The sequence below is a fragment of the Nerophis ophidion genome, linkage group LG11 (assembly GCF_033978795.1).
Source record: "Nerophis ophidion isolate RoL-2023_Sa linkage group LG11, RoL_Noph_v1.0, whole genome shotgun sequence".
NCBI lineage: Eukaryota > Metazoa > Chordata > Actinopteri > Syngnathiformes > Syngnathidae > Nerophis > Nerophis ophidion.
The window spans coordinates 50,572,814-50,600,789 of record NC_084621.1 but is presented as its reverse complement, the minus strand read 5'-3'; the positions used below and the strand labels follow the sequence as shown (position 1 = coordinate 50,600,789).

The following is a 27,976-nucleotide window of genomic DNA, read 5'->3' as shown; positions in this document are numbered from 1 at the left end:
GTGACTGTGCTGCAAGCAAAATGGTTACAACAATTTTTGCAAAACTGTATTGATGCAGGTTATTCTCTAAGGTTATTAAGTACATTTTCTTTACTGTTTAGAGAAATTTATATTGAATAAGTGATGTATTTGCTAAGCTTATTTTCCAATGCGTAATCGTTGCATTTAGTCTTTCCAATCATGTCTTGCCAAACCAAGGATTTTTGTTGGGTTTTTTTCCCCGCAGAAACATAGCATTAATAATAGGGCCGCAGTTATGGATTATTAGTTAGTTTGTTTCATTAATCGGGATTGAAGCTGTGACGCGTGGTTATAGCCTCAATGCATATTCCAGGGAAAACAGTTGAAATAAATATTTTTCTACTTGCCATCACCTTCATTCTTTTTTCTAATGAATTCACATCATCAACATTTAAGTTTTGCTTTTCACATGTGTGCGTTTAAAAAAAGAATAAATCAAAAACAACTCTCCGCTGTTTTCCGCCACACAAATCACATTACCCACACACCACTGCTCTCATGTATTCTCAGGCAGCTGCTGTGTAGAAAAAATGTCCTGATAATTAAAGTTCCGTCACTGCATGTGATCTATATGTTATAATTTTGTATTAATTTCACTAATTAAACAATTAATTGAAACAGCAGAATACAAATCAAAGCTTTTTTTCCTAAATTAATTATTACATTTAATAAATTAAATGTTACAGATATAATTAATATACAGCAGGGGGAGACAATACACTTAGCTTACAAGATGGAACAATCTTTTTTTTTTTAACATTACTCTAAAGCAGGGTTGCACCGGGTCAATTATTTTCAAATTTGTAACATGGCTGCCACAAATGTTGTGTTTATTAATAATTTGTATTATGTATTTGTGGGGAAAGGTGTAGTCAGTCTGCTTGCAGTAGGAAAAGTCACCGCCGCTGTCCATGGCACTGAGGACGAGCACCGTCGGGCAGGGCATGTGCTGACGGCAAGACACAGCTGGCAGGTGATTAGATTTCACAGGTAGTACGTGTTAATCTAATCATCTGTTGTCTTTAACAGTTAGCAGCCGGGAGCAGAGGGGGTGAGAGGTTACGGGTTAGGTAACGTAACGTACGTAAAAGTATTTGGATTACTTGTTGGTTAGAAAGTATTTGGATTACGTGTTGGTTAATTAAATTATAATGTAACAGCGTCATTCCAAACACTGATTTTTAATGCAATTGTTGAGCCAATGTTGGTTCAACAAGCTAGTCAATCATAGTCTTTAATTCTGGAAAACCTATTATTGACACTTAAGTCTTCCATACAAATCTTTACTGACGTAATAAAGCAAATTATCACTTTCTCAAATCTCCACAACTCTTTTCTTTGGGCAACCAAAAATTCTCCCTGCAGGGCATTCAAATGGAATTCAAGTTTAAGGCACTTCCACATTGGCCTCGTTTTCAAACCCGCAAGGTATGTTTAGTTATTTATACTGTCTATGAATAAATCCAAGAGTGCGCCACATACTTTTGCACACACAAAAAAAATAAACTGACCACAAAATTGTTCGTCTTACCTGGTCCCACGGACAGACAATCCCACCGGAAAACATAAAAAGGTAACCCATGGCAACCAAGCAGGCCCAGATGACAAGGGAGAAAACTTGAAGGAGTTTCTTGAAAATGGATTCAATGCAGACCAAAACAAACACAGCCAGGAAGATCGCCAGCGCCGTGGGCACCGTGATTACAAAGGCCATGTGGTCCTCAACGTTCTGGAACAAGAAAGACAAGGATTAGAAAATAAAACCTTTTCTTATTATGCAATGGGGCAGTTCAGCAGCAGATTCAAAATAACAGCTCAACAATTCATTTGCTTTTACATGAAGTGACCATCAATATGCATGTGGGACAAGCACTGAAACTGAAACCCAAACTTGCAGTTTAAGTAAACCTATAAAAAAAAGAAAAGTAATGCATTAAAAAGTCAACTCAAAATGTGTCTGTTTATTCTACCTTTTATTAAAATATGCTATTTGTCTGGTTATTATTATTATGTTTTTATTATTTTAATTTTCTAAGCTTATTTTGAATATGAATGGGTGGTGTTTGGGTAATTTCTGACATTAAATATAAATTGTATGTATACATCTTCTATGGATGAAATAAAGCTAAAAAAAAACAACAACTTTGTTTGACCGATTGATTGTAGAGATCAAAAGACTGGCTTTTTTTTTGTTTGTTTGTTGTTTTTACAATTTAGGAAGTTACACATTTTTATGAAGGAAATAATCAGTGATAGAGGTTATATGGTCTTTTTAAGTTTGTTTTCCTGTCAGCACTCTTATTTTAGTTCCACTTCCGGCTTGTCTCCCTGAGCACTATTTCCCCTCACCTGCCGCTGATTGGCAGCCTGGCCACACCTGTTGTCAATCAGCTGGCTGCTATTTATGCCTGCCTCACCCTCCAGTCAGGGCTCGATGATTGGTTTCCCATTTTCCTATTTCCTTTTTGACAATTAAGTCATGTTAGCGCCCCATGGCGCCGTCATCTTTGTCTCCTGAGGGCTGTCCCACGGCTCTGTCATCTTCTTCTACGGCGGGCCGTCATCTTTATCTCTGGCGGGCCGTCCCTCGGTGCCGTTACCTTCGTCTCCAGCGGGCCGTCCTACGGCGCCATATCCTCCGTTTCCGGCGGGTCGTCCCACGGCGCAGTCATCTTCCTCTCCGGTGGGCCGTCCCACGGCGCAGTCATCTTCCTCTGTGGCGAACCGTCATCTTCCTCTGTGGCGAGCCGTCACACGGTGTCATCTTCATAGTCTCTGGTGGGCCGTCTTCTTAATCCGCCATGCTCATTGCCTCCACAGCCTCCTGCTTTCCTGCCACAAGCGGCCATCAAATGCCAACACGCTTGCTCCATATCAGCCAAGAGAGTGGCCGTTCCGTGGTCGCCCGCCTCGCAAGATGCAGCAGCGTTTAATGCGTCGCCTCCACCTGACGCTCCCCCACTGGCTACAGGGACACAAAGCGTTACGTCATTAATGCATGGCTGCGATTGTCGTGTTCCCCTCCAAAGCAGGAAACAAGCAGGAGTATCATGGAGGTAAGACAAAGTCTTTTAATATATATATACAGCAAAATCAAAAATATAAACTGAGGACGCTAACAAAAGTGGGGCTAAACAAAACCAAAATGTCACCAAGGGTGAAAAACGAGGAATGCTAGTGTATCAAATCACTATAGAGAGGAGAAAAAAACAGGAGAAACGTAAATGTTGCCTATTGCAAACATTGACCCAGCAACTAATGCTGGGTGACAGGAAAATATAAAGGGCAGTGTATTAACCAAAACACCTGGTAGGAACACTAATTGCTAAACACAGACAGGTGAAGAGAATCAGTGCCCATGGAAACCGACAGTAAATAGGGAAAGAGGGTGCAACCAGGAAACAGATGAACACAGAAAAAAATACCAAACATAAATCATGCCATGAACCAGGTAACAGATCATGACACCCCCCGCCCCCAAGAGGCGGATTCCAGACGTCCCAAACTCACAACGCCCCCCCCCCAAAAAAAAGAATAAATCCAAAGTCATGCGAGGGTGGAGGGAGGACTTGGCGGTGGGCCGCCAGGCCATGTGCCACCGAAGCCAGCGGGGAGAAGCCAGGTGGCGGCGGTGAGTAGATTTCCGCCACAACTGTCGTGGCGGGCGAGCTCGGAATGGCCATGTCTGTGGCCGTTGGGGAGGCGGACGAGACTGGCGCCAAAACCTCAGCAGTCTTTGAGTTCTGCACCCCAGTCCTGGGCGTCGCTGCTGTTGGAGCCAAAGGAGTCCATGAATAGTCCAGGGACGATGAGGTGGGCAGCGCCGTGGTGCGCCCCCCGCCGGACACATGGAGATGGGCGGTGCCGTGGTGGGCACGTCGTCGTAAGTGTGAAAGCAGCAGACGTGGAAGCCGGCGTGGGCGGAGCCAGAGGCGAGGCAGTCGTGGCAGCAGGAGGCGTTGTCGCCGTGGAAGCAGCGGGAGGCGTTGTCGCAGTGGAAGAAGGAGGCGTTGCCGTGGAAGGAGGCGTCGCCGTGGGCGAAGCCAGAGGCAAGGCAGGAGGCAAAGCAGGCGGCTCGTCCGCCGGCGTGGGCGGAGCCAAAGGATGAGCAGGCGGCTCGTCTGTCAGCGTGGGCAGAGCCAGAGGCCGAGCAGGCTGCTCGTCTGTCGGCGTGGGTGGAGAAAGCGGCTCGTCTGTCGGCATGGGCGCACCCAGTGGCGAAGCAGGTGGCTCGTCTGTCGGCGTGGGCGGAGCCAGAGGCATAGCAGGCCACTCGTCTGTCAGCATGGGCGGAGTCAGAGGAGTAGGTGTCTGCAGACCCACTACCGAGCCAGGCTGTTCCTCACTGTCCAGCTCTTTCAGCACCCTCTGGTACCACTCCTCCATCCATGCTGCACTGTACATTTCTGGAGGGTCCCATGTGCTGTGCAGCGCTGGAGCAGGAGGTGGAGAGGATGGCGTTTGCAGGACTGAACAGGACTTTTACTCCCTCTCCAGCTCCATTCCGCACCCCCCGGTACCATTCGAACATCCACTCTGCGCTGTACTTCTCTCGGGTGGACGATGTCCAGATGGCTTGAGAGTGGGGGAGGAAGCGGGTCTCTGCTTCCGTCAACTTAGCCATAAGCTGCCTCCATGCTACCATGGCGTCGGCCGGAAGGTCTTCTTCTGACAGCTCGGCTTCATCCTCATATTCCCACGGTTGGGTGTCCGCTTGGAGATCCAGGAGGATACCTTGTTTGCCCTTGTTGGAAAGGAACACTTCGTCTGGCTGGGTCAATCTGTTACGTAATTGACGCATGGCTGCGATTGTCGTGTTCCCCTCTGAAGTAGGAAACAAGCAGGAGTAGCGTGGAGGTAAGACGAAGTATTTTAATATATGTATAAAGCAAAATCAAAAATCCAAATTGAGGACACAAACAAGTGTAGAGCTAAACAAAACCAAAATGTCACTCAGGGTGAAAAACGAGGAATGCTAGTGTATCAAATCACTATAGAGAAGAGAAAAAAACAGGAGAAACGTAAATGTTGCCTATTGCAAAACTATAAAGGGGAGTGTTTAACCAAAACACCTGGTGGGAACACTAATTGCTAAACACAGACAGGTGAGGAGAATCAGTGCCCTAAAGGGGCACACCTGTGTTCAATCAGCTGACTGCTATTTATGCCTGCCTCGCCTTCCAGTCAGGGCTCGATGATTGTTTTCCTGTTATACTGTTTTCCAATTTTCTTTTTGACATTAAAGTCATGTTTACCTGCACTACGCCTGCCATCTCTACATCTTGGGTTTCGAGACCAGCACACCCTGACAATTATGATATGAACATTTCAAAAGTTCCCCAATTCATGCTTTATTTGTAGGAAATATTCTAAAATATTAATCATGATTTAATATGGGTTGTGTGTTCATTGTAAACATTCCAAAATTGTGATAACCTGTCCTCATGCTTTTACAGTGAGATCATTATTTTGAATTTTCGCTTAGCTAAGAAACTGTGGCACGATAAAAACTACACAAGCGACATATAACCTCCATGCAAATCAACTTTACTGTTAAATGTTACACACAAGAGCATTTTAACAATATACATAATACATTACACGTCATTTTTCAAAATTCAAATATAAATAAAATAAAACATGGATGTGAATTCAAAATTGTACTACCATACCTGGTATGTGTACAACTAAACTTGGCTACTTAAATCCATAACAAAGCAATGGCCCAGAAAAGTGCATCGATGTTGCTTCTTTTCCTGTGACCTTGGTATTTTTTTTTTTAGTCGGTGTAGCTCCAGTTGATTCAGGTAGTATGCATAAGAAAGCCGTGTTTTCAATTTGCATTTTAATGAACTGTTCTCAAATGCTTATCTGTTCTTGTCATTCGCTTGAAGGAGCTGTTCCAAAGACTCTACTCGTTCATGAACTTCACATCTCTGATTGATATTCAATCTATGCTATGTTCTGCACATTTTTGAAGAATTCACCTTCAATTTGAGGGAACAAGTGCACTATTTTGGTGAAGGCAATAGTTACCTCTTAGCACTCTTTATGCACTTGATGGCATTTGAGTGAGCAGAGGTGGAGTAGGAGGTAATTGCCCATTTGCGACCAAATCTGACATTGAGTACACAGCATGTGGAACAGACAAGGCCCACTGGTAAAAGTCAAACTATATTATTTACATATGTGTGCATTAATGTGTATGTATGAATATATGTATATATGTACATATATACATATGTAAAGTATAAATGTCCTTTCAAGCCCTTTTTTAAAAATGTTTTATTTACAGCTGGTTTGTTGTTTGGATAGATGTGTCTGTGCCAACATCGCTTGACCTACTCCCTTTACACAAAATGACCGGGAATATACACTCCAACCACTTACAATGAAGTCACATCATCAGATATCTGATTCATATCTAAAATTTGATAAAGGACTGATATGATAATGTATTGACTTTGATGGCTGATTTTCATGCAGAATGTTCCATCCATCCATTTTCTATCGCTTGTCCCGTTCTGGGTCGCGGGAGGTCACATGAGCCCATCTCAGCTGCATTCGGGCAGAAGGCGGAGTACACCCTGGACAAGTCGCCACCTCATCGCAGGGCCAACACAGATAGAGAGACAACATTCACACTCACATTCACACACTCGGGCCAATTTAGTGTTGCCAATCAACCTATCCCCAGGTGCATGTTTTTGGCAGTGGGAGGAAGCCGGAGTACCCGGAAGGAACCGACGCACTTCCAGGGAGAACATGCAAACTCCACACAGAAAAATCCGGAGCCCGGGATTGAACCAAGGACAACTCAGGACCTTCGTGTTGTGAGGCACATGCCCTAACCCCATGAAACAATTATTTGTGAGAGTTGGCCATCAGTCCAAGGTGTAAACAGCTTAGAACAGGTTGAGCAGTAAAAAAAAAATTGAACAGATTATGGGATACAAAGCATGCAAGGTACAGAAGAGGTAAGATGATGCTGAGGCATAGGGTTCATTTACAAGACAATGATGTTGTAAAATGGAGAGTTTTATAAAGATTTTAAAACACACCACATTTGCAAAGAGCTCCCTAAAAAAAATCTGAAGCCACTGTAATGTACATACTGTTTATTCCAGGATAATTTGTGTATCATACATTAAAAAAAAATTCTAAATTAAACCAAACACGTGAATACACACACACATATATATATATATATATATATATATATATATATATATATATATATGTACACACACACACATACATATATATTATACAAAAAAAGTGTTAATCTGTAAAAACTCATTTCATATCCTTTCTTATATGTTTTAAACCTTTTAATAAATGAATTATATGTAATGGGAGTTTCATATGTCGTGCTGATTTCCAAATTTTTTTCATTCGAGAGAAATTTAGCAGTTCAGTACTTTGCTCAAGGACACCTCAATGTAGAATTAGTTGCACGTTTAAGAAATTAGTCATTTAGGTTTTCTTGTACTTTGCCCAATAAAAAATGGCTTCTTTCTTTATTATCAAATAATAATCCTATATTTTTACATGATTGCTTGGCCGTGTTAATATTGTACATGTGCTGTGCATATGTATTGTATAAGTCATCAATCAATATGGCATTTTTATATTCCTCCTTTTTAACTGAGTGCACATCAAGTAAGATGAGGAGTTGAAAACACATCCATTATGGATTTGAATTTGCTTCTAACATACACTGAGATCTGGAAGTTCTTATAAAAATTTCAGGACTTTCTTTCAAGGTGAACACGACTTCACTTAGTGATGGGAGAAACATAACTCAGCTTATTCTTGCTTCCTAATGCTCGAGGGACAACACAAATGTTGAAAATTACACATTAATATGTAAGAGTTGCATCGATCAAAGAAACATCCAATATTGGCTTCTTTAATCTCGGGGGGGATGTTGAGCCCTACTTTGCATTTTCTATAAGGAAGGACTTGCAGTTTGCTGATGGACCTCAGTGATCCCCAGTGTGCTAGTATCATCCAGCCGTGATGACAACGCTGTGTACTGCATTATTTTTATTGCTCTAAAAGTCATACATTTAGGGGAACTGCACTTTTTTTTCAGAATTTTGTCTATCGTTCACATTCTTTATAAGAAAAAAGAACACATTTGACTTTTTTTTTTTTATGCATTCCAATTCGTAAATAAATGTCCACTTACTCTGGAGCCAATGGGACCCATTCCGGCCATTAAACCCAATAAATACACATCCAAAAAGCGCCAACAATGCTCCATTTACTTTTCCTCACCTGAATATTAACCAAGTATTAGTGATATTGTTATTATAAGCGCTAAAATTGAGGACCTATATTTAGCGGTGCATTGATCAGAGAGAGGTGACTTCCTTATGCTGGCTGTCCTGACATCATCAGCTGGTGAGCTGCTTTCTCAATTCAGAGTGGTGAATTGAGTGGTGCTGGAGCCTAATGATCTTTGCTTGCCCTCCCCGATCTTTGACCACTGCTTGGACCCAAACATCGTTGCCTCTCTCCAGCCGCCGACCGCTTGCCTCCCTGTTGACTGCCTCTTTGCCTTCCCCCTTGGATTCGACGAAAGATACATCCAACATGCACAGACACTACCCTCTGGTAAATTCCACGTTGTTATTTCCACACAAAGTCCGCATTCATTCTCTAGTGGTAGCATACGCACCCCACACATTCATCAAAGTTTTTAATGAACCTTCTAAAACAGCAGTTCTGTCCTGGTGTTGTCTCCTTCCCTTTGCCTAGTACACAACAGTTATTTGGTTTAAATATAAACACATTGAGCTGATGTATTTCTAGAGTATGGTATAAATAGATCATATATTAAAATTTGGTAAGTTCCTCTAAAAAGAATGTATGGAAATGGCTCTTTTTTCACGGTGTATCCTGTGGTGTAACCCCAGGATAAGCAGACGCGATGTGCAGATAAAAGTCCTTTTAAACAAGAAAAAAATAGAAAAAGAAAAAACACCACTAACAAAAAATACATGCAGCGAATACAAACAACAAACCAGCAACAGCTGGTAAACGACGATGGAAGATAACTCTCCTGGTTGGCAATTTTAGGGACAGGTGAGTCTCCAATTTAATGACAAGGAACAGATGAAGAAAGCTGCCTGACATGCCAAAAGAGGAAGCATAACTAAGAAAGCAGAGCGCAAACAGGAAAATATACAAAACACAGCAAAGTACAACACAAGTCCAACACAATCATGACGGATGGTGACTTCTTTGACCTGGAAATTGATTTTGTTGTTGTTTTTATTGTTCCTTGCATTAATTAGCCCACGATTTGTACGGATTAGAAGTTGACCACATTCATGGGACTTTGTTTAACCTAAAGCCACCCTTCCCTGTACGAACGTCAGGCGCTATGTGTACAGACGCGCGATCCGGGGTGGGGCGCTTGTTTTGCGTGACGAAGTGCGTGTAAAATGTCAGTTGCAACTGGGTGCTGTATAGCAGTGGTCCTCAACCTTTTTGTAGCTGTGGACCGGTCAACGCTTGAAAATGTTCCCCAAGGACCGGGTTTTGTTATTTATTTATTTATTTTTCAAAAAAAAATTATTATTTTTTTTTTCATAAAGAAATACAATCATGTGTGCTTACAGACTGTATCCCTGCAGATATAATGTATATATTGTGTTTTTTTTTATGTTGATTTAACAATTAACAAAATATATATATATATATACATATATATATATATATATATATATATATATATATATATATATATATATATTTATTTTATTTTTTATTTCTTTTTTTTTATTTTCTTTTTTTTTTATTTCTTGTACCAATCGTGGCCCGGTGGTTGGGGACCACTGCTGTATAGGACATTTTTTCTGCAAACATATTTCTATCGCTTTCTGCTTTGTCACTGATTAGATTACAATAGAAAATATCCCCACATAGTTCCATTGACTCCTTTTGAGTGCTTGTCTTAAATGGAAAACAAATTGAATTAGAAAAGTTGGTTTTAATGATGATCAAATGTTTTATTTTGCATATAATTATTTGACAGTTTCATTCCCATGAATTTAATTTAGTACAAAACATACAACAAATATTTGTATTCAAGCTTGTTTATAAATGTGTAAAAAATGTTTCACGTACAGTCGTCCCACGCCACATCGTGCTTTGAAGCATATGCTATGTGTTTTGGGGCTAAATTGAGCATTTTTAATCATAAACATGGCTAAATGAACAATTAATATCAATTATACAATAATATTGGCCATTAAATGTCAATCAAAACATGCTGTGCAGTATCATGGCTATGCACAGACCATACCAGATTTTCCGGGAGACTCCCGAAATTCAGCGCCTCTCCCGAAAACCTCCCAGAAGAATTTTTTTCCCGAAAATCTCCCAAAATTCAGCCGGAGCTGGAGGCCACGCCCCCTCCAGCTCCATGCGGACCTGAGTCGGGACAGCCTTTTTTCACATCCGCTTTTCCAAAATATAAACAGCTTGCCTGCCCAATCACGTCACATCTACGGATTTTAATAAAAAAACTGCACACACAAGGAGACGAAGCAGAAGAACGAGAAAGTTACAGCCATGGCGACGCCGTCGACGAGCAAAATTAAGAAATACGCTTGCAAGCTCCAAAACGATTGGAAACAAGAATTTCAGTTTATCCAGGAGAGTTGGAAGGGGAAGAGGTATGTTGCCTGTAAATTTTGTAGAACAGACTTCTCCATTGAACACGGTGGCCGAACGAATATACTTGGTCATGAACGGTCAGCGAAGCACAAAGCATCCGCAGCGCAGCATTGTTCACAACCCAGTATTACAGGTCACCTAGCAAAGTGGAGACCCGATGGTGTAACTTATGCTGAGACAAAGATGCCTATGCTGATAACTGGAAGCAACATCCTATTCTCTTTTGCGGATGTCTACAACAAATCCATGAAGGATAAGTTCCCAGATTCTGAGATCGCTCGCCAGTACGCAAATGGCAGAACAAAGGTTACTCAAATAGTGAAAGGTAAGTGTTGTTGTTGTTTTTTTAGTAACCAGCAAGCACAGTACAGTTAGTAGAACAACTGTGTTTTTATTACTGTGTATTTGTTAGGTGCCGTCTGAAATTCAACTATTTCTTTTATTTATACATATATATATATAATAAAATAAATATATATTGCTATAATTCACTGAAGGTCAAGTATTTCATACACACATATATATATATATATATATATTAGTATATGTACATTCCCCCAGTGCTAACACCAAAGAAGTTTTAAATGTTTTGTACTGCTCCATCAATGAACTGCAAACTACACATTCAGAGGGAGTTTTCATCGTTGCAGGGGATTTTAATCAAGCTAACATGAAAACAGTTTTCCCTCATTTCCATCAATATGTGAATTTTGCAACCAGGGGTGGAAGCAAGCTGGACTTGATTTCTAGTAATATTAAACAGGCGTATAAAGCTGCACCACGCCCCCACCTCGGCTCCTCAGACCATCTATCTGTGATGCTGATTCCTGCTTACAAGCCCCTGCTGATCAGGAAGCAAACTACAGTGAGGCAGGTGAGGACCTGGCCAGAGGGAGCAATGGAAGCATTACAAGACTGCTTCGAAACCACTGACTGGGACATGTTCAAGGAAGCCGCCACCGATAATCATCACACATGTGTGGAGGAGTATGCAGAGTCTGGGTCCCCATACATTCAAAAGTGCATGGAGGATGTCAGTGTGATCAAGAACATCCCCAACACGGGCCAACGAGAAACCCTGGATGAACAGTGAGGTATGTGCAATGCTGAAGGCTCGGAACAAGGCTTTCAAGTCTGGCGACATGGTGACATTAAAATCAGCCAGAACTAACCTGAACCGGGCCATTAAGGTTGCAAAGCGTGCTCACAGTTAGAAAGTGCAGGACTTCTTCGAGAACCCCAGGAACACTAGCCGAATATGGCAGGGCATACAGGTCATCACGGACTATAAAGCTTGCCCCTGTCCCTGTGACAACAGTATCAGCTTCCTAAATTACCTTAACAACTACTTTGCAAGGTTTGAGGCATTTAACACCACTCCGACGAGAAAATCCATCCCCTCGCCCTAATGAGCAGTCGCTCAACCTGGACACAGCAGATGTCCTGAAAACCCTTAGGAGAGTGAACCCCCGGAAAGCACCGGGACCTGATGACATTTCGGGCATGGTGCTTAAGGGATGTGCAGACCAGCTGGCTGGGGTCCTCACAGACATTTTCAACATCTCGCTGACCCAGGCTGTGGTACCATCATGTTTTAAGACGGCCAAAATCATTACTGTGCCTAAAAAACCCACAATCTCCTCCCTCAATGATTACCGCCCCGTTGCACTGATCCCCATTATAATGAAGTGCTTCAAGAGGCTGGTAAAGGAATACATTGTCTGCAGACTTCCCCCCACATTTGACCCATACCAGTTCGCTTATCGCCAAAACCGCTCTACAGAGGACGCCATCTCCTCTGCACGCCACCTGAGCTTACAACATCTGGAAGGAAAGGCCTCACACTTGCGGATGTTGTTTTTGGACTTCAGCTCAGCATTTAACACCATCATCCTGCAACATTTGGTGAGCAAACTGGCATCCTTGGATTCGGTACCCCCTTGTGCAACTGGCTGCTTGACTTCCTCACAGACAGACCCCAGTCTGTGAGAGTGGGCAACAACACCTACAGTGCCATCTCCCTGAGCACCGGCTCCCCCCTGGGCTGCGTCCTGAGTCCGCTGCTGTTCACGTTGATGACCCATGACTGTTGCGTCAGGTCCACTACTAACCACAGTGTGAAGTATGGGGATGACACGACGGTAGTGGGCCTCATCCGTGACAATAACAACATGGACTACAGGGAGGAGGTGAAACATCTGGTTGACTGGTGCAGAACCAACAACCTGGTGCTGAATTTCAACAAGACCAAGGAGATCATTGTTGACTTCAGGAAGCTCCAGTCCAGCCACGCTCCACTCTTCATCAACGGCACAGCGGTGGAGATGATAAGCAGCACTAAGTTCCTGGGGGTGCAGATCACTGACAATATAACCCGGTCCCTACACACCGGAGCTCTTGTAAAAAGAGCTCAGCAGCGCATGCACTTTTTGCGTCGGATGAAAAGAGCACAGCTCCCTCCCCCCATTCTCACCACATTCTACAGAGGCACTATAGAGAGCCTGCTGACCAACATCATCTCTGTCTGGACTGGAGCCTGCAATGCCTCGGACTGGAAGTCTCTCCAGAGAGTGGTGAGGACGGCGGAAAAGATTATCAGGACTCCTCTTCCTCCTATCCAGGAGATCGCAAAAAGTCGCTGCCTGACCAGGGCTCAGAAAATCTGCAAAGACTCCTCCCACCCCCACCAAGGACTGTTTTCACTACTGGACTCTAGGAAGAGGTTCCACAGCCTCCATAGCAGAACCTCCAGGTTCTGTAACAGCTTGCTACATTGGATTAAAAGACTGTAAAGGTAACCATGTGGGTGTTATTTCATGTCTCGAGGATTCATATATTGTTGAAATTGTCTTTAGAATTAGTTATTCAAAAAAGCTATGAAAATCATAATTATTTCCAACTTAAAATAGAATAGTGTGAACAATGTATTAATTGTTGCTCAAATAAAAGGGGCCCAATGTAGTTCATATTTTATATTTAACAATGCATTGACTTGAATATAAGACGGTATTTGTCCGTTGAAAAAAACTAAAAAAAATGGATCATATCATATTTGGGTTCTAGAGATTTATACACTCAATTCAATACATCTTTTACTTGTGTTTTTTTCTAACTGGATTTTCAGGGTTGTCTTATATTTGGGTCAATGCTGTATTTTGTTTTTTTTTACATGAAGTTGCTTTGATCTTAGTATTTGCTTTCCATCTGTTGCAAAGCTTTGACGTTTTCTTCTCCAGACCCCCGCCCCCATCTTTTCTCTGTCTCGTCCCCATGAACGCAGTCAATGCAGCAGGACAGGAGGGGATGCGTGTGGCCGCAGAAAGCATTTGTCTCGCCCAGAGCAGAGCTCCAAAACAGAGCAGGATTTAGGTCATGCAGTTCGCAGGAAAGGGGGATGATAGGATTCAAATAAAAGAAGGCGAGAAATATGAGAAGGTGAGAGATGGCAGGCCCAGAATGAGGGATGGACTGAAATAGAGGAGGATGGAGAATGAAAGGGTGGAGCAAAGGTCATACCAATCTCGCATAGAAGGAGCAAAAAGGCAGGATGTAGGGCAGGAAGACTCGAGATAATAAGACAATCTCTGCCTAGAACTCCGTTGTTAATATTGTTTATTTTTGGTATATTTTCAGAAATGTTAACACTACATTGAAGCACATTTCAGTCTGGCTCCTTCTGAGTAAAACCCCATGACTGTTTAACATTAGCTTTACCACCAAGGCAGAAAGCTTGGTCAGATGCATTCATTACCTTAGTGGGACAAACACAAGGTGTGACGAAAGTCACAAAAGAAAATGAAGATTCCACACATAGATACTGTAAGTCACAATGGACAAAACCATACATTCATATAAACCTCTCAAGACTGGTTTTGGCCACTAATCAGACAAAAGTCACCATGTTGACAACAACATGCTTCTGACCATGCATTGAAGTTGCTGATGGCATTACGCAAACAATGCAAAGCGTTTCTCAATATGTGACGTGCTACTTTATTTGAAGTTCTTACGTAAGAGTATAATAATAATCTTTTATCAAGAGCAGTTGCATCACAAATGGAACAGGATCTGTTGCCAAAATATGTGAAAAATAACAAATATATACTATGAAATTATAAATCCTGTACAAGCACGCAGGTTCAAATGACTATGTATTATCTTTATTTTAAAGCTGCCAAGGTGCGGTCTCTTACTTTAATTAAATATATTTAATGTTCCAAAACAATTAAGACCAACAAAAGTTCAAATCAAGCAACATAACGTTTGAAGCAAATACATTTTTCCGTGAATGCAAAATAATTTTACAGATTTAAATAAGTATTGATGATTAAAGTGCCCCTTTAATGATGACAACATTGGCACCCATTTTATAGTTACGTAATTCAAAACTGTGTTTACAGATACAACAATTCCCACCAAAATAGAAATAGTAGTGATTTTATGCTGGTTTACAACAGGTTTCAGCACATTTTAAATTGTCCATTATTAGCTACAAATTGTGTGCATCATCCTGCTGACGTCACCTGCAGAAGACAGGAGGCAATTTAACTTTACGCAGTATGTGTTTTTGTAGCACCTTCATCCAAAATCATGTAATTTTTGCACATAATTTGAAGGAATTAACCCTTGTGTAATGTTCATATTGTTGTTACTCAGCCAGTTTTTGTGAGTCTGAGGGACCCGGTGCATTTTGTGGCTTTTAATGCCTCACAATCAAACACTTTTATGTTAAAAAACTGAATAGATATTTACCTTATCCCATTAAACATCTGTTCAGTATTTTAACATAAAAACGGTCCATCAGACCCACAAACGCTGGCTGAGTGACAACATTATTAACGTTGCATGGAAAATTTCTCTGCCAGTTTCTGCACCCCAAAGGAAATCTTCTTTTGCGTTTCTGCACCTGCGGTTCCCACACAAGGTTGCGACGTTGTTTGTCAAAACTGTCTGCTCTCATTTTCTCGCACATTTGACCCTCTGATGTTCTGTGTACCTACACTCTGCTCCCCTTCCTGTGCAGGCCTGCTGTATGTGTGTGTGTGTGTGTGTGTGTACTGTGATGACTCTTCTTCGGCATTGTAATGCCGGTGTGGTTTTCCCGTGGATGCGTCGAAGCAGAACACAGCATAGGTAAGATAAAGGGTATTTAATAACAAAAGTCTATGAACAAAAATACTGGTGTAAAGAGAAAAAGTAAACAAAAGACGCTAGCGTGAAAGCTAGGATAAAACAAGGAAAACTAGAACTTGGTACGAGGATACAAAAGAGTAAACAAAACATTTAGCATGAAAGCTAGACAATAAAGTGGCTTGGCGTGAGAGCTAGCGAGAAAATACATACGAATGATGAGAGTCGTCACTGATGCGCGTGGGCAAATTAGGATCCGAGAATGAGTAAACAGAAAAGGTGAGCTTAAATAGGAGGGTGAAAATTAGTAGCAGGTGTGCGGGGCGAGACTAACAGGTGGACTGATGTGTAACCATAGTGATGGACAAAAACAGGAAATAAACGGGTCAGACTGAGAATGAAAAAACAAACACGTGAAGATCTGAGCAGCAGATCGCAACAGTATTCCCCCCCAACAAAAGACAGATACCAGATGTCTTAAAAAACAAACAAAAACTTGAACCCCCTCCCCAAAACCAGAAAGTTCACAAACGAAGGGAGGGCGGAGGGAGGCCACGGTGGAGGGTCGCCAGATCGCATGTCCCCGAATCCACCGAGGACACATCATGTGGCGGCGGCGGGTGGAACGCTGCTGCCGAAAAAGTTTTGGCGGGCGACCTCGAAAAGGCCACATTAGTGGCCGCATCGCAGGATGAGGTGCCCGGCGAGGCGGACGACCCGGGCACGGCCACATCCGTGGCCGACATGGAGGAGGGAGTGTCTGGCGAGGAGGATGACCTCGCAGAGGCCACGCCCGTGATCGACGTGGTGGACGACGCCTCAGCACCGAAATCCCAGCAGGCTTGGAAGCAGCAGACGAGGGTGCGGGGACTGCAGCCAAAGCAGGCCCGAGTGCAGCTGGCGAGGATGATGCGGGTGCTGCAGCCGCAGGAGTCGTCGGAGGCGGCCTGGGAGCCGCAGGAGTCGTCGGAGGCGGCCTGGGAGCCGCAGGAGTCGTCGGAGGCGGCCTGGGAGCCGCAGGAGTCGTCGGAGGCGGCCTGGGAGCCGCAGGAGTCGTCGGAGGCGGCCTGGGAGCCGCAGGAGTCGTCGGAGGCGGCCTGGGAGCCGCAGGAGTCGTCGGAGGCGGCCTGGGAGCCGCAGGAGTCGTCGTCGGTGGTGCTGGTGTGGGCTCCAGCCCCGTCAACGCTGGTGTGGGCTCCAGCCCCGTCGTCGACGCTGGTGTGGGCTCCAGCCCCGTCGTCGACGCTGGTGTGGGCTCCAGCCCCGTCGTCGACGCTGGTGTGGGCTCCAGCCCCGTCGTCGACGCTGGTGTGGGCTCCAGCCCCGTCGTCGACGCTGGTGTGGGCTCCAGCCCCGTCGTCGACGCTGGTGTGGGCTCCAGCCCCGTCGTCGGCGGTGCTTGGCGGCGCGGAGCTGGCACCGGTGCTTGGCGGCGCGGAGCTGGCACCGGTACCTGTCGTGGTGCTGGTACCGGAGTGGGCTCCAGCCTTGGAGTTTGTGCTGGCGTGAGAACCAGTTTAGAGTCATGTGCTGGTGTGAGAACCAGACTGGGAGCAGGTGTCGGCTTCAGCCGAGGAGCAGGTGTCGGCTTCAGCCGAGGAGCAGGTGTCGGCTTCAGCCGAGGAGCAGGTGTCGGCTTCAGCCGAGGAGCAGGCACAGGGGTCTGCCGAGGAGAACTAGGGGACTGGCTGTGAGCAGGACTAGGACTATGATGAGTGATAAGACAAACACTAGGACTCGGGCAAGGACTTGAGAGAGGACCAGGACTTACAATCACACTAGTGCTTTGAGAAGGGCTTGGGCAACGACCAGGACTTACAGTCATACCAGGGCTTGGGCAAGAACTAGGACAAACGGTCAAACTAGGGCTTGGGCAAGGACTGGGACTAACAATCAAACTGGTGCTCGGGCAAGGACTAGGACAAAGACTAGGACTTACAGTAACACTGGGGCTCGGACAAGAACTTGGGTAAGGACTAGGGTTCGGACTAAGACCACGAGGGGAATCAGTACTAATATTACAAAGGCAAGAAACAAGACTCGGGACCGGACTCGAAACAGGACTCGGACTACGGATCAGTCTACGAGTGGAACTAGGACTACGACGACTACGAGAAAGACTAGGACTACAACTAGAATCAGAACGGAAACTCGGACCAGGACTTGGACTACGACTCAGTCTACAAGTCGGTCTACGAGTAGGACTAGAGCATGGGCTACGAAGAAGGCTGGGACTCGAACTCTGAGAGAGACTGTGACTAAAACTAGAACTAGGGCACGGACGGAACACAGGTGGAGGAGGTCTAAGAGGGCGTGACTTGACCGGGGAGAACACCGGTGGAGGAGGTCTAGGAGGCCGTAGTGGCTTAACAGGTTTAACAGGGGTGAACACCGGTGGTGGAGGTCTAGGAGGCTTAGTAGTAATACTGGCCCTCCCCTCGAGACCCGGATTCCAGACGGGGTCCCGTTGGATAGAGGCTGACCGTAGGGGCGGGCGGTGGGAGGTTTGGAGGAGGGCAGACTCCACCCCATTAGTCTGTATGAGGAGAGGATTGTTCTGAGCAGCAAGAAATTTCTCCTCCAGCTCCAGTTCAATCAAAACTCTCCTGTACCACTCGTCCATCCAGGCAGGACTATATTTTTCTAGGTCAGTTTCAAAATCAGGTGACGTAGGGGTAGGACGTGAAATAGGCTGAGATGTGGGCGGGGCCAAAGTAATGGGAGGCTGATCTTGACAATTAACAATATACTGAGGGTGACTAGAATCAATATAAATGTCCTGATACTGTGTGAAAGTATTATTACTGTCCAAGTTTTTGGAAAATGGCTGAGATATATCGTCCACAATAAAAAAATCTTCTGAAAAAATGTCATCAACAGAGGCCGGTGTTGCGTCACCGGTGGGCGTTCCCCAAATGACGTCATCGCTTGTGTCAGAAAAAGTGTCATGGCAGCTTAAGGAATGATTTGAAAAAAAACAAGCAGGATTACCGGTAATGACGGGTGAATCCTGGACGGGGTGAAACTTGCTGTGTCCATGGGGAGGAATAAGTGGTGCTGGAACATTACTGCCGCGCGGGGGACCTCTCCACTGGACCCCCCGCTTCTTCGGGGCAGCGCGAACGGCTTCGGAGGAGACTTCAGGCCCACAGTCGAGTCTTTCCTGCTCCCAAGCCACGAGCTCCAACCACAACCCTAAGTCGAAGGGTTCCTCCCGTGGTTTCGACGCGGAAAAACAACTTGATGCTCGGATCCTACTGTGATGACTCTTCTTCGGCATTGTAATGCCGGTGTGGTTTTCCCGTGGATGCGTCGAAGCAGAACACAGCATAGGTAAGATAAAGGGTATTTAATAACAAAAGTCTATGAACAAAAATACTGGTGTAAAGAGAAAAAGTAAACAAAAGACGCTAGCGTGAAAGCTAGGATAAAACAAGGAAAACTAGAACTTGGTACGAGGATACAAAAGAGTAAACAAAACATTTAGCATGAAAGCTAGACAATAAAGTGGCTTGGCGTGAGAGCTAGCGAGAAAATACATACGAATGATGAGAGTCGTCACTGATGCGCGTGGGCAAATTAGGATCCGAGAATGAGTAAACAGAAAAGGTGAGCTTAAATAGGAGGGTGAAAATTAGTAGCAGGTGTGCGGGGCGAGACTAACAGGTGGACTGATGTGTAACCATAGTGATGGACAAAAACAGGAAATAAACGGGTCAGACTGAGAATGAAAAAACAAACACGTGAAGATCTGAGCAGCAGATCGCAACATGTGTGGTACACAGAACATCAATTTCCACACTTAGATGTAATAGAAATGTGTAGGGGGGTGTATGGTGTGTGGTTATTAAATATGTATTCTGATATATGTTCTTCACATAAAATGAGCCAAAATCAGTGAGTCTCGGTTTGAAAAATTAATTAATTGTATCATTTTTCTTTTAATAAAACATTAAAACTGTCCCAAAAACCCGAACACCACACAAGGTGTTAAAAGACATGTCTGTCAGATGCATTGTTGCATGTTGTAGCAATACAACAGAAGAAGGGGTCAATCTTCATGCATTTCCAAATGATGGAAACATGAGCATCTTTCCAGTCAAATTGACCTGTGCAAAATGGGACTGACCCAGCAAAAGGAGTGTAATTTGCAGCGATATATTTGAATGATTCTGATTTCGCAGAAGACACTTTTTTGCCGGAGTTTGGATTGAAGAAATGTAAAAGACCCAAGCCAAATGCGACTCAGAAAATTAGGTGCACTCTCGAGGGAAGACAAACTGAGTTAGAACCTGTAAAAAAAAAAAATATGAGAAAAAGAAGCAGATCGTGCGCTCAAAAATGATAGAAAAAGAAGGTAAGCCGCTGGGATTTTATTTTATGTCCTTTTCTACTGATGTTTTTTTTTTCAAGATGCTTAAAGAAAAAATTCTGAAAGAGCATGAGGAAACACAGGCTATGGTGTCTATGGAAGAGGAGATGGAAGAGTGGGGAAGTGGCAATTCTTTTATATATATTTTTTTATCATATTTTCAGTAATATCAGATTTCAAAAACATGCAAATAATTTTGCATGCCTTTATCCACACTGTGTATCCAGTTCTGTAGGTTACTTCACACCAAAAAGGGGGCGGCATATCGAGTCAGATGATGGAAAGGGACGAGTTCCAAGCACAGCAAGTAATTTTTTTTATTATTATTTTGGTAACACTTTAGTATGGGAAACATATTCACCATTAATTAGTTGTTTATTAAAGTAACAAAGACTTAATATAAAGTTATTTGGACACTAGTGAAACATATAAGGGTTAGGGTAAGGGTTGGGGTTAGGGTTAGGGTTACTAATAGGCGATCATTCTGAGGTTATTGAGGGAAGACTGTTAGTTAATGGCTTATTGGTTGTATAATAAGACCATGCAGAACAAGGCGTTAATAAGTACTTAATAATGACTAATTAAGAGCCATTATGTGACTAATTTGCATGTTAATAAGCAACTAATTAATGGTGAATATGTGTTCCCCATACAAAAGTGTTACCATTATTGTTATGATTATTCCTGGGCGTGGCCACCGCTGCTGCTCACTGCTCCCCTCACCTCCGATGGGGTGAATTAGGGGATGGGTCAAAAGCAAACGTTAATGTCACCACACCTAGTGTGTGTGTGACTTTGACTATATATTTATTTACCGATCACCTAAAAATTAATTGATAACAAGAGAAATGACTGCCCGAATCATTTTCATAAACAAAAAACGCATAAAAAGAACAGCTCAGAGAAATGTCAATCATCTGGACGCTATGGGTACTTTAATAGCAAATATTAACGAGCGAAGTAAAAAGGTTTAATGTCTCAAAACAAACAAATCAATTAGATTGTTTATAAACCAATGCTGCTAAAGTGTAGTATATTAAATAACATTAGACAAAAAAGTACTGAATAGCTGTGGGGATTGTTGAGTAACCCACTATATGTTGATATCCGCAGTTTGTCAACATTAACGATAATATCACAATATAGCAAATAGGCCTATACATAAGGGCTTCACGGTGGCAGAGGGGTTAGTGCGTCTGCCTCACAATACGAAGTTCCTGCAGTCCTGGGTTCAAATCCAGGCTCGGGATCTTTCTGTGTGGAGTTTGCATGTTCTCCCCGTGAATGCGTGGGTTCCCTCCGGGTACTCCGGCTTCCTCCCACTTCCAAAGACATGCACCTGGGGATAGGTTGATTGGCAACACTAAATTGGCCCTAGTGTGTGAATGTGAGTGTGAATGTTGTCTGTCTATCTGTGTTGGCCCTGTGATGAGGTGGCGACTTGTCCATAGTGTACCCTGCCTTCCGCCCGATTGTAGCTGAGATAGGCGCCAGCGCCCCCCGCGACCCCGAAAGGGAATAAGCGGTAGAAAATGGATGGATGGATGGCCTATACATAAGAGGGGAAACACATCCATAGAACTTGATGATATTAAAATAATGTTCCTTAATTCACTTTAAGCAAACATAAGGAATATAATACATTTACACAACCCGGTAGATTTTCTCAGAATGGTTGTTTTACAATACAAAATCATACTAAGATTTAAACCACTAGTACAGTTCATGCCGTGCCCCTGTTGTATTCCCCAGAGGGCCGGTGGCTTTCTTGCTTGCTCTAAATTTGTCAGCTTTTCCAAGCGAAGATAACCGTGTCAAAATACTGCGAGCTCGAAAATCGCCCCTTTCTCTGTGCAGTCGACTCAACCGTGAGCTCAAACAATAACTAAACCCCTTATTCCCCACTTACTTTTATCTATGACTCCCATCACATTAGTGCTGCCAGGAGGACCACATGCTGGGGACTTGCGAGTGACTATTAGTGTTTGTCAAGCTTCTTTGCCATGTGTGCAGATGTGAGAGAGACTGTGTGGTTTTGTGTTTTTGACACCCGTGTGGACTAAGTCCCCTGCGCCACACACTCCTGTTGTGTCCTTACTGGTAATCTTTCTCTTGGTGTGATTTCTTTTGTCTGTGCTCCTATGTGTCTTGATGCTCTCATTCTGACTGTTTAAACAGGAATCTCCTGCTGCCACAGCAGATGAAATGTGACGACTTCCCACCCTGCATTAAACGTGTGCATTAAAGGCCTACTGAAACCCACTACTACCCACCACGTAGTCTGATAGTTTATATAGCAATGATGAAATATTAACATTGCAACACATGCCAATACGGCCTTTTTAGTTTACTAAATTGCAATTTTAAATTTCCCGGGACTTTTTTCTTGAAAACGTCGCGTAATCATGACGCACACGTGTCGTCACGGGCTGTTATAAATATGAGCGCTGCACACACACACAGTAATTATGCTTTAACGGCATAATTACACAGTATTTTGGAGATCCGTGTTGCTGAATCTTTTACAAATTGTTCAATTAATAATGGAGAAGTTAAAGTAGAAAGACGGAGTTGGGAACCTTTAGCCTTTAGCCACACAAACACACGGGGATTCCTTGTTTAAAATTCACGGAGGTGAAACTTTAGTATGGATCAGAGCGGACATGGATCCCGACCTAATGTCAACCAGCAGGTTTCGGTGAGAAAATCGTGGTTAAAATGTCGCCTATTACCGGATATCAGCTGAGCTTGTGCCGCCCATAGCTGCCGTCGACTCCCCTGAGACACTACGCGTCAACACACCCGTGGACGTACACTTCCAACTATCAGGTACTGTTTAACTCAGTGGTCCCCAACCTTTTTGTATATGCGGACCGGTCGACGCTTAATAATTTTATTTATTTATTTTTTCTTTGTCATGAAAAAGGGACGTTTTTGTCATGAAAAAGTGAGGTTTTTCATGACATGAGGGGCGGTATAGCTCGGTTGGTAGAGTGGCCGTGCCAGCAACTTGAGGGTTGCAGGTTCCATTCCCGCTTCCGCCATTCTAGTCACTGCCGTTGTGTCCTTGGGCAAGGCACTTTACCCACCTGCTCCCAGTGCCACCCACACTGGTTTAAATGTAACTTAGATATTGGATTTCACTATGTAAAGCGCTTTGAGTCACTAGAGAAAAGCGCTATATAAATATATTTTTAAAAAAAAGTTTTGTGGTTGGTGCACTAATTGTAAGTGTATATTGTGTTTTTTATGTTGATTTATTTAAAAAAAAAATAATAATAAACATTTTTTTTTTTTTTTAAATGAAAATTAATAAAAAATTCTTCTGCGGCCCGGTACCAATCGGGCCACGGCCCGGTGCTTGGGGACCACTGGTTTAACTCACTAAAACACTAGCAACACAATGGAAAGATAAGAAATTTCCCAGAATTATCCTAGTAAATGTGTTTAAAAAATCGGAATCCGTCCCAATGCAATCGCGTTTTGTTTTTTTTAACTCGTTTTTTATTTTTTTTAATTTTTTTTCTAGTCCGTCGCTATCAATATCCTCAAACACGAATCTCTCATCCTCGCTCAAATTAATGGGAAAATTGCCATTTTCTCGGTCCGAATAGCCCTTTTTGTTGGAGGCTCTCATTAAAATCAATGTGAATATGTGAGGAGCCCCCACACTTGCGACGTCATTGTCTGCGACTTCCGGTAGAGGCAGGGCTTTTCTCTTAAGACCGAAAGTTGCAAACTTTATCGTGGATGTTCTCTACTAAATCCTTTCAGCAAAAATATGGCAATATCGCGAAATGATCAAGTATGACACATAGAATGGACCTGCTATCCGCGTTTCAATAAAAAAATCTCATTTCAGTAGGCCTTTAAACATGTGCGGGATTTGGAACTCACCAGCCCCGATGCAAAGAACACCGTCAGCAGAGCCAAGCATGCTCCCATCACTATAAGAAGCAGGAACACAATGAGAGGATGCTGCTGGCTCATACAGTGGTAGGACTCATACAGCCAGTCCCGGGATCTGCTCCTCTTCTCCTGACCTCCTTTAACCCCCTCGCCGGACGCCCCGGCCCGGTCCAGGAGGTACCGCTTCCTCCTTATTGCCTCCTGCCACATGGATCTTGGAGCCGAGAAGGGAGAAGCGGCTGGGAAACCAGAGGAGGCGGTGACGTCTGAGGTAATAGTTTCCACCACAGATGAGGGGCAGTTGCTGTGCTCCACTTTCCTCCTGCTGCTATTGCTCCTTCTGGGTACCCTGGTGTGAGTGCTCCGGGTCTCCTGAGGAACCTTGGAGACCTCCCCGCCCTCCTCCCTACTTAAGTCCTTCAGGTGGATACAAGTGAACGGCGGCTCTGACTCAGAGGCACCGTGCGCCGACCGGAGAGGTGGAAAGAACGCACCAAGGTTTGAGCGCAGCATCCTCCTCCGCCTCCTCCTGCCAACATGTTGGAGCGGGGAATAAAAGGGAGAGAGGAGACTGAGTGCTCTTTAGAGTGAGAGGGGGAAAAAAAGTGGGAGGGAAGTGAAGGATAAGGGGTGGGGAAGACGACAAAAGGGGGAGGGGAGAACGTAGGTGCAGCAGCAGTAAGGAGTGAAAGAAAATACCATTATTACTTTTCACAGTCAGATCTTTTAGGTTTCTTGGCGAGGGGGAGTTTTTCCGTCCGTCGCCAAATCCCTATACTCATCCGGGGTTGAAATGGTTCTCGTCAATGTATGAATGTATGCACAATAGGTTTACATAACACATGAAACGTGACAAATTGGGGGGTGCAATACGTCAGTTAAAGGCCTACTGAAATTAGATTTTCTTATTTAAACGGGGATAGCAGGTCCATTCTATGTGTCATACTTGATCATTCCGCGATATTGCCATATTTTTGCTGAAAGGATTTAGTCGAGAACATCCACGATAACGTTTGCAACTTTCGGTGTTAAGAGAAAAGCCCTGCCTCTACCGGAAGTCGCAGACGATGACGTCACAAGTGTGGGGGCTCCTCACATATTCACATTGATTTTAATGGGAGCCTCCAACAAAAACAGCTATTCGGACCGAGAAAACGACAATTTCCCCAATAATTTGAGCGAGGATGAAAGATTTGTGTTTAAGGATATTAATAGTGACAGACTAAAAAAAAAAAAAAACGCGATTGCATTGGGACGGATTCCGATGTTTTTAGACACATTTACTAGGATAATTCTGGGAAATCCCTTATCTTTCTATTGTGTTGCTAGTGTTTTAGTGAGTTTAACAGTACCCTATAGTCTGAGGGGTGTCTCCACGGGTGTCTTGACGCCAATGTCTCAGGGGAGTCGACGGCAGCTTTATGGACGGCATAAGCTCAGCTTTTCTCCAGTAAGAAGCGACTTTTTAACCACAATTTTCTCACCGAAACCTGCTGGTTGACATGTAGTCGGGATCCATGTTCGCTTGATCTGATCCATAGTAAAGTTTCACCTCCAGGAATTTTAAACAAGGAATCACCATGTGTTTGTGTGGCTAAAGGCTAAAGCTTCCCACCTACATCTTTCTACTTTGACCTCTCCAATATTAATTAAACAAATTGCAAAAGATTCAGCAACACAGTTCTCCAAAATACTGTGTAATTATGCCGTTAAAGCAGACGACTTTTAGCTGTGTGTGTGCGCAGCGCTCATACTTCCTAAAAACCTGTGACGTCTTGCGTACACGTCATCATTACACAACGTTTTCAAGACGAAACTCCCGGGAATGTTAAAATTGCAATTTAGTAAACTAAACCGGCCGTATTGGCATGTGTTGCAATGTTAATATTTCATCATTGATGTATAAACTATTGCGTGGTGGGTAGTAGTGGGTTTCAGTAGGCCTTTAAGTGTTGATAAACTTAAAATGTATTCCATGGCAATTTTAAAGGTGACCACGGCGTCAGTTGCTATGTAAAGTGGCACTTTCCATCATTTTCAGCATACTGGATGGAAAAAATGATTACCCCCAAGCTCCACCCAGGAATGGGGCCATATGAATCCCTTTCCCACTGTATGGCTATAGACCTGCTTTATGTGTAAAGGGGATTGGTGCTAGGAAAATAAAAGAGTGACTGAGTGATCAGCTACGCTCAACTTTTCAAAAATGCAAGGAAAAACTGCCAATTTTGCTAGATTGGCATGGTCTTCTTGTTCCCCTCGCAGCTCCTCCAATTGGCTCTCTCTTTCAACTGTATGGAAACATTTCTGAATAACATCCGAATCGCGACTGTTACTTGTAGTGATTGTAACTTGACTTAACATTTTCAAGAATTGAGTTTAAAGAGATGTGTTTTAGGCCACAGTCACCCTTACTCGCTGCGCATATACATCAGCAGCCAAAAGGAGCTTTTATTATCTGTAACCTATTTTGAAAAAGTTTTATTATAATTTATACACCAAACCTGCATGTATTCCAAAGATCAGTTTAATCAAGGAATTGTGTCGAATTGAGAATTGATTTTGAATCAAATTTTCACTACAAGACTCAAAATCGAATTGAATTGTGGGTTGTTGGAAGATTAATATCCCTAGTGTGTTGTGTGTGTGTGTATTCACCTTTCTGTTTAGTTTGTCGTCATATGTACTGTAGCCCCAAGCTCTTTGAGTTGATAGTGTATAGCATTTTTTTTATTTTCTTGGTGCATTTGTGTGTGTTTTTAAATAAGTATTTTTTTTGTTTCCTTCCTGGTTTCCAGTTGTCCACCTGTCCCTCGTTCTGGCATTCTAAAATTGACACTATGAGTCTTGAGGGCCAGACATTTAAAGTAGGTTTTCAAAGAAAATAAATGATGTACATTCAAGTAAAACATTTAAAAAATGTTTGCGTTTGAAATTATAATGATACAATTGATTGTCTGAAAATATTGGAGTCATTTTTAAAGTTGATTTGAATTATGCGAGTTATGTATTAATAAAAATTCTAAATTGTTTATCTGGTTTGGAAAATTAATCGTTTGCATTTAAATGGTCATTTTGTGGCGGATAAGGGAATGCATGTTGGTTTCAGCAAAACAAATATTTATTTTATGACTCCCGACATCCATCCATCCATCCATTTCCTACCGCTTATTCCCTTTTCGGGGTCGCGGGGGGCGCTGGCGCCTATCTCAGCTACAATCGGCAAGTATTAGATAATCCATCCATCCATTTTCTACAGCTTATTCCTTTTGGGGTCGCTGGTGCCTATCTCAGCTACAATCGGGCGGAAGGCGGTGTACACCCTGGACAAGTCGCCACCTCATCACAGGGCCAACACAGATAGACAGACAACATTCACACGTACATTCACATTCACACTTTAGGGCCAATTTAGTGTTGCCAATCAATCCCAGGTGCATGTTTTCGGAAGTGGGAGGAAGCCGGAGTAGCCGCATGGAACCCATGGACTACTCAGGACCTTCGTATTGTGAGGCAGACCCACTAACCCATGGGTGTCAAACTCTGGCCCGCGGGCCAAAATTGGCCCGCCGTGTAATTTCATTTGGCCCTCGAGGCAATATCAAATTAACATTAGAGCTGGCCCGCCGATATTATACAGCGGCGATGCCTCTGTAACACTGCATTCATCACTGATACTCGTACTTGCCAACCCTCACGATTTTCCTGGGAGACTCCTAAAGTTCGGTGCCCCTCCCAAAAATCTCCCTGGGCAACCATTCTTTCGAATTTCTCCCGATTTCCACCCGGACAACAATATTGGGAGCGCGCCTTGAAGGCACTGCCTTTAGTGTCCTCTACAGCCTGTCATCA

At 43.5% G+C, this 27,976-nt stretch overlaps 1 protein-coding gene across 2 annotated transcripts in view; it reads right to left on the bottom strand.

Moving 5' to 3' along the window:
• adcy2a (adenylate cyclase 2a) overlaps nt 1–24,679 on the bottom strand; it is a 133,835-nt gene extending 109,156 nt beyond the window's left edge. The window contains exons 1-2 of one of the 2 annotated variants that reach the window (XM_061916201.1): nt 24,113–24,679; nt 1,553–1,750 (exon numbers count right to left, since the gene is read on the bottom strand). In XM_061916201.1, coding sequence (XP_061772185.1) covers nt 1,553–1,750; nt 24,113–24,637 — 723 coding nt within the window. In that variant the 5' untranslated portion in view covers nt 24,638–24,679. The remainder of the gene's footprint in view (nt 1–1,552; nt 1,751–24,112) is intronic. The other variant, XM_061916200.1, reaches the window with a different exon arrangement.
• Nucleotides 24,680–27,976: the final 3,297 nt, after the last annotated feature.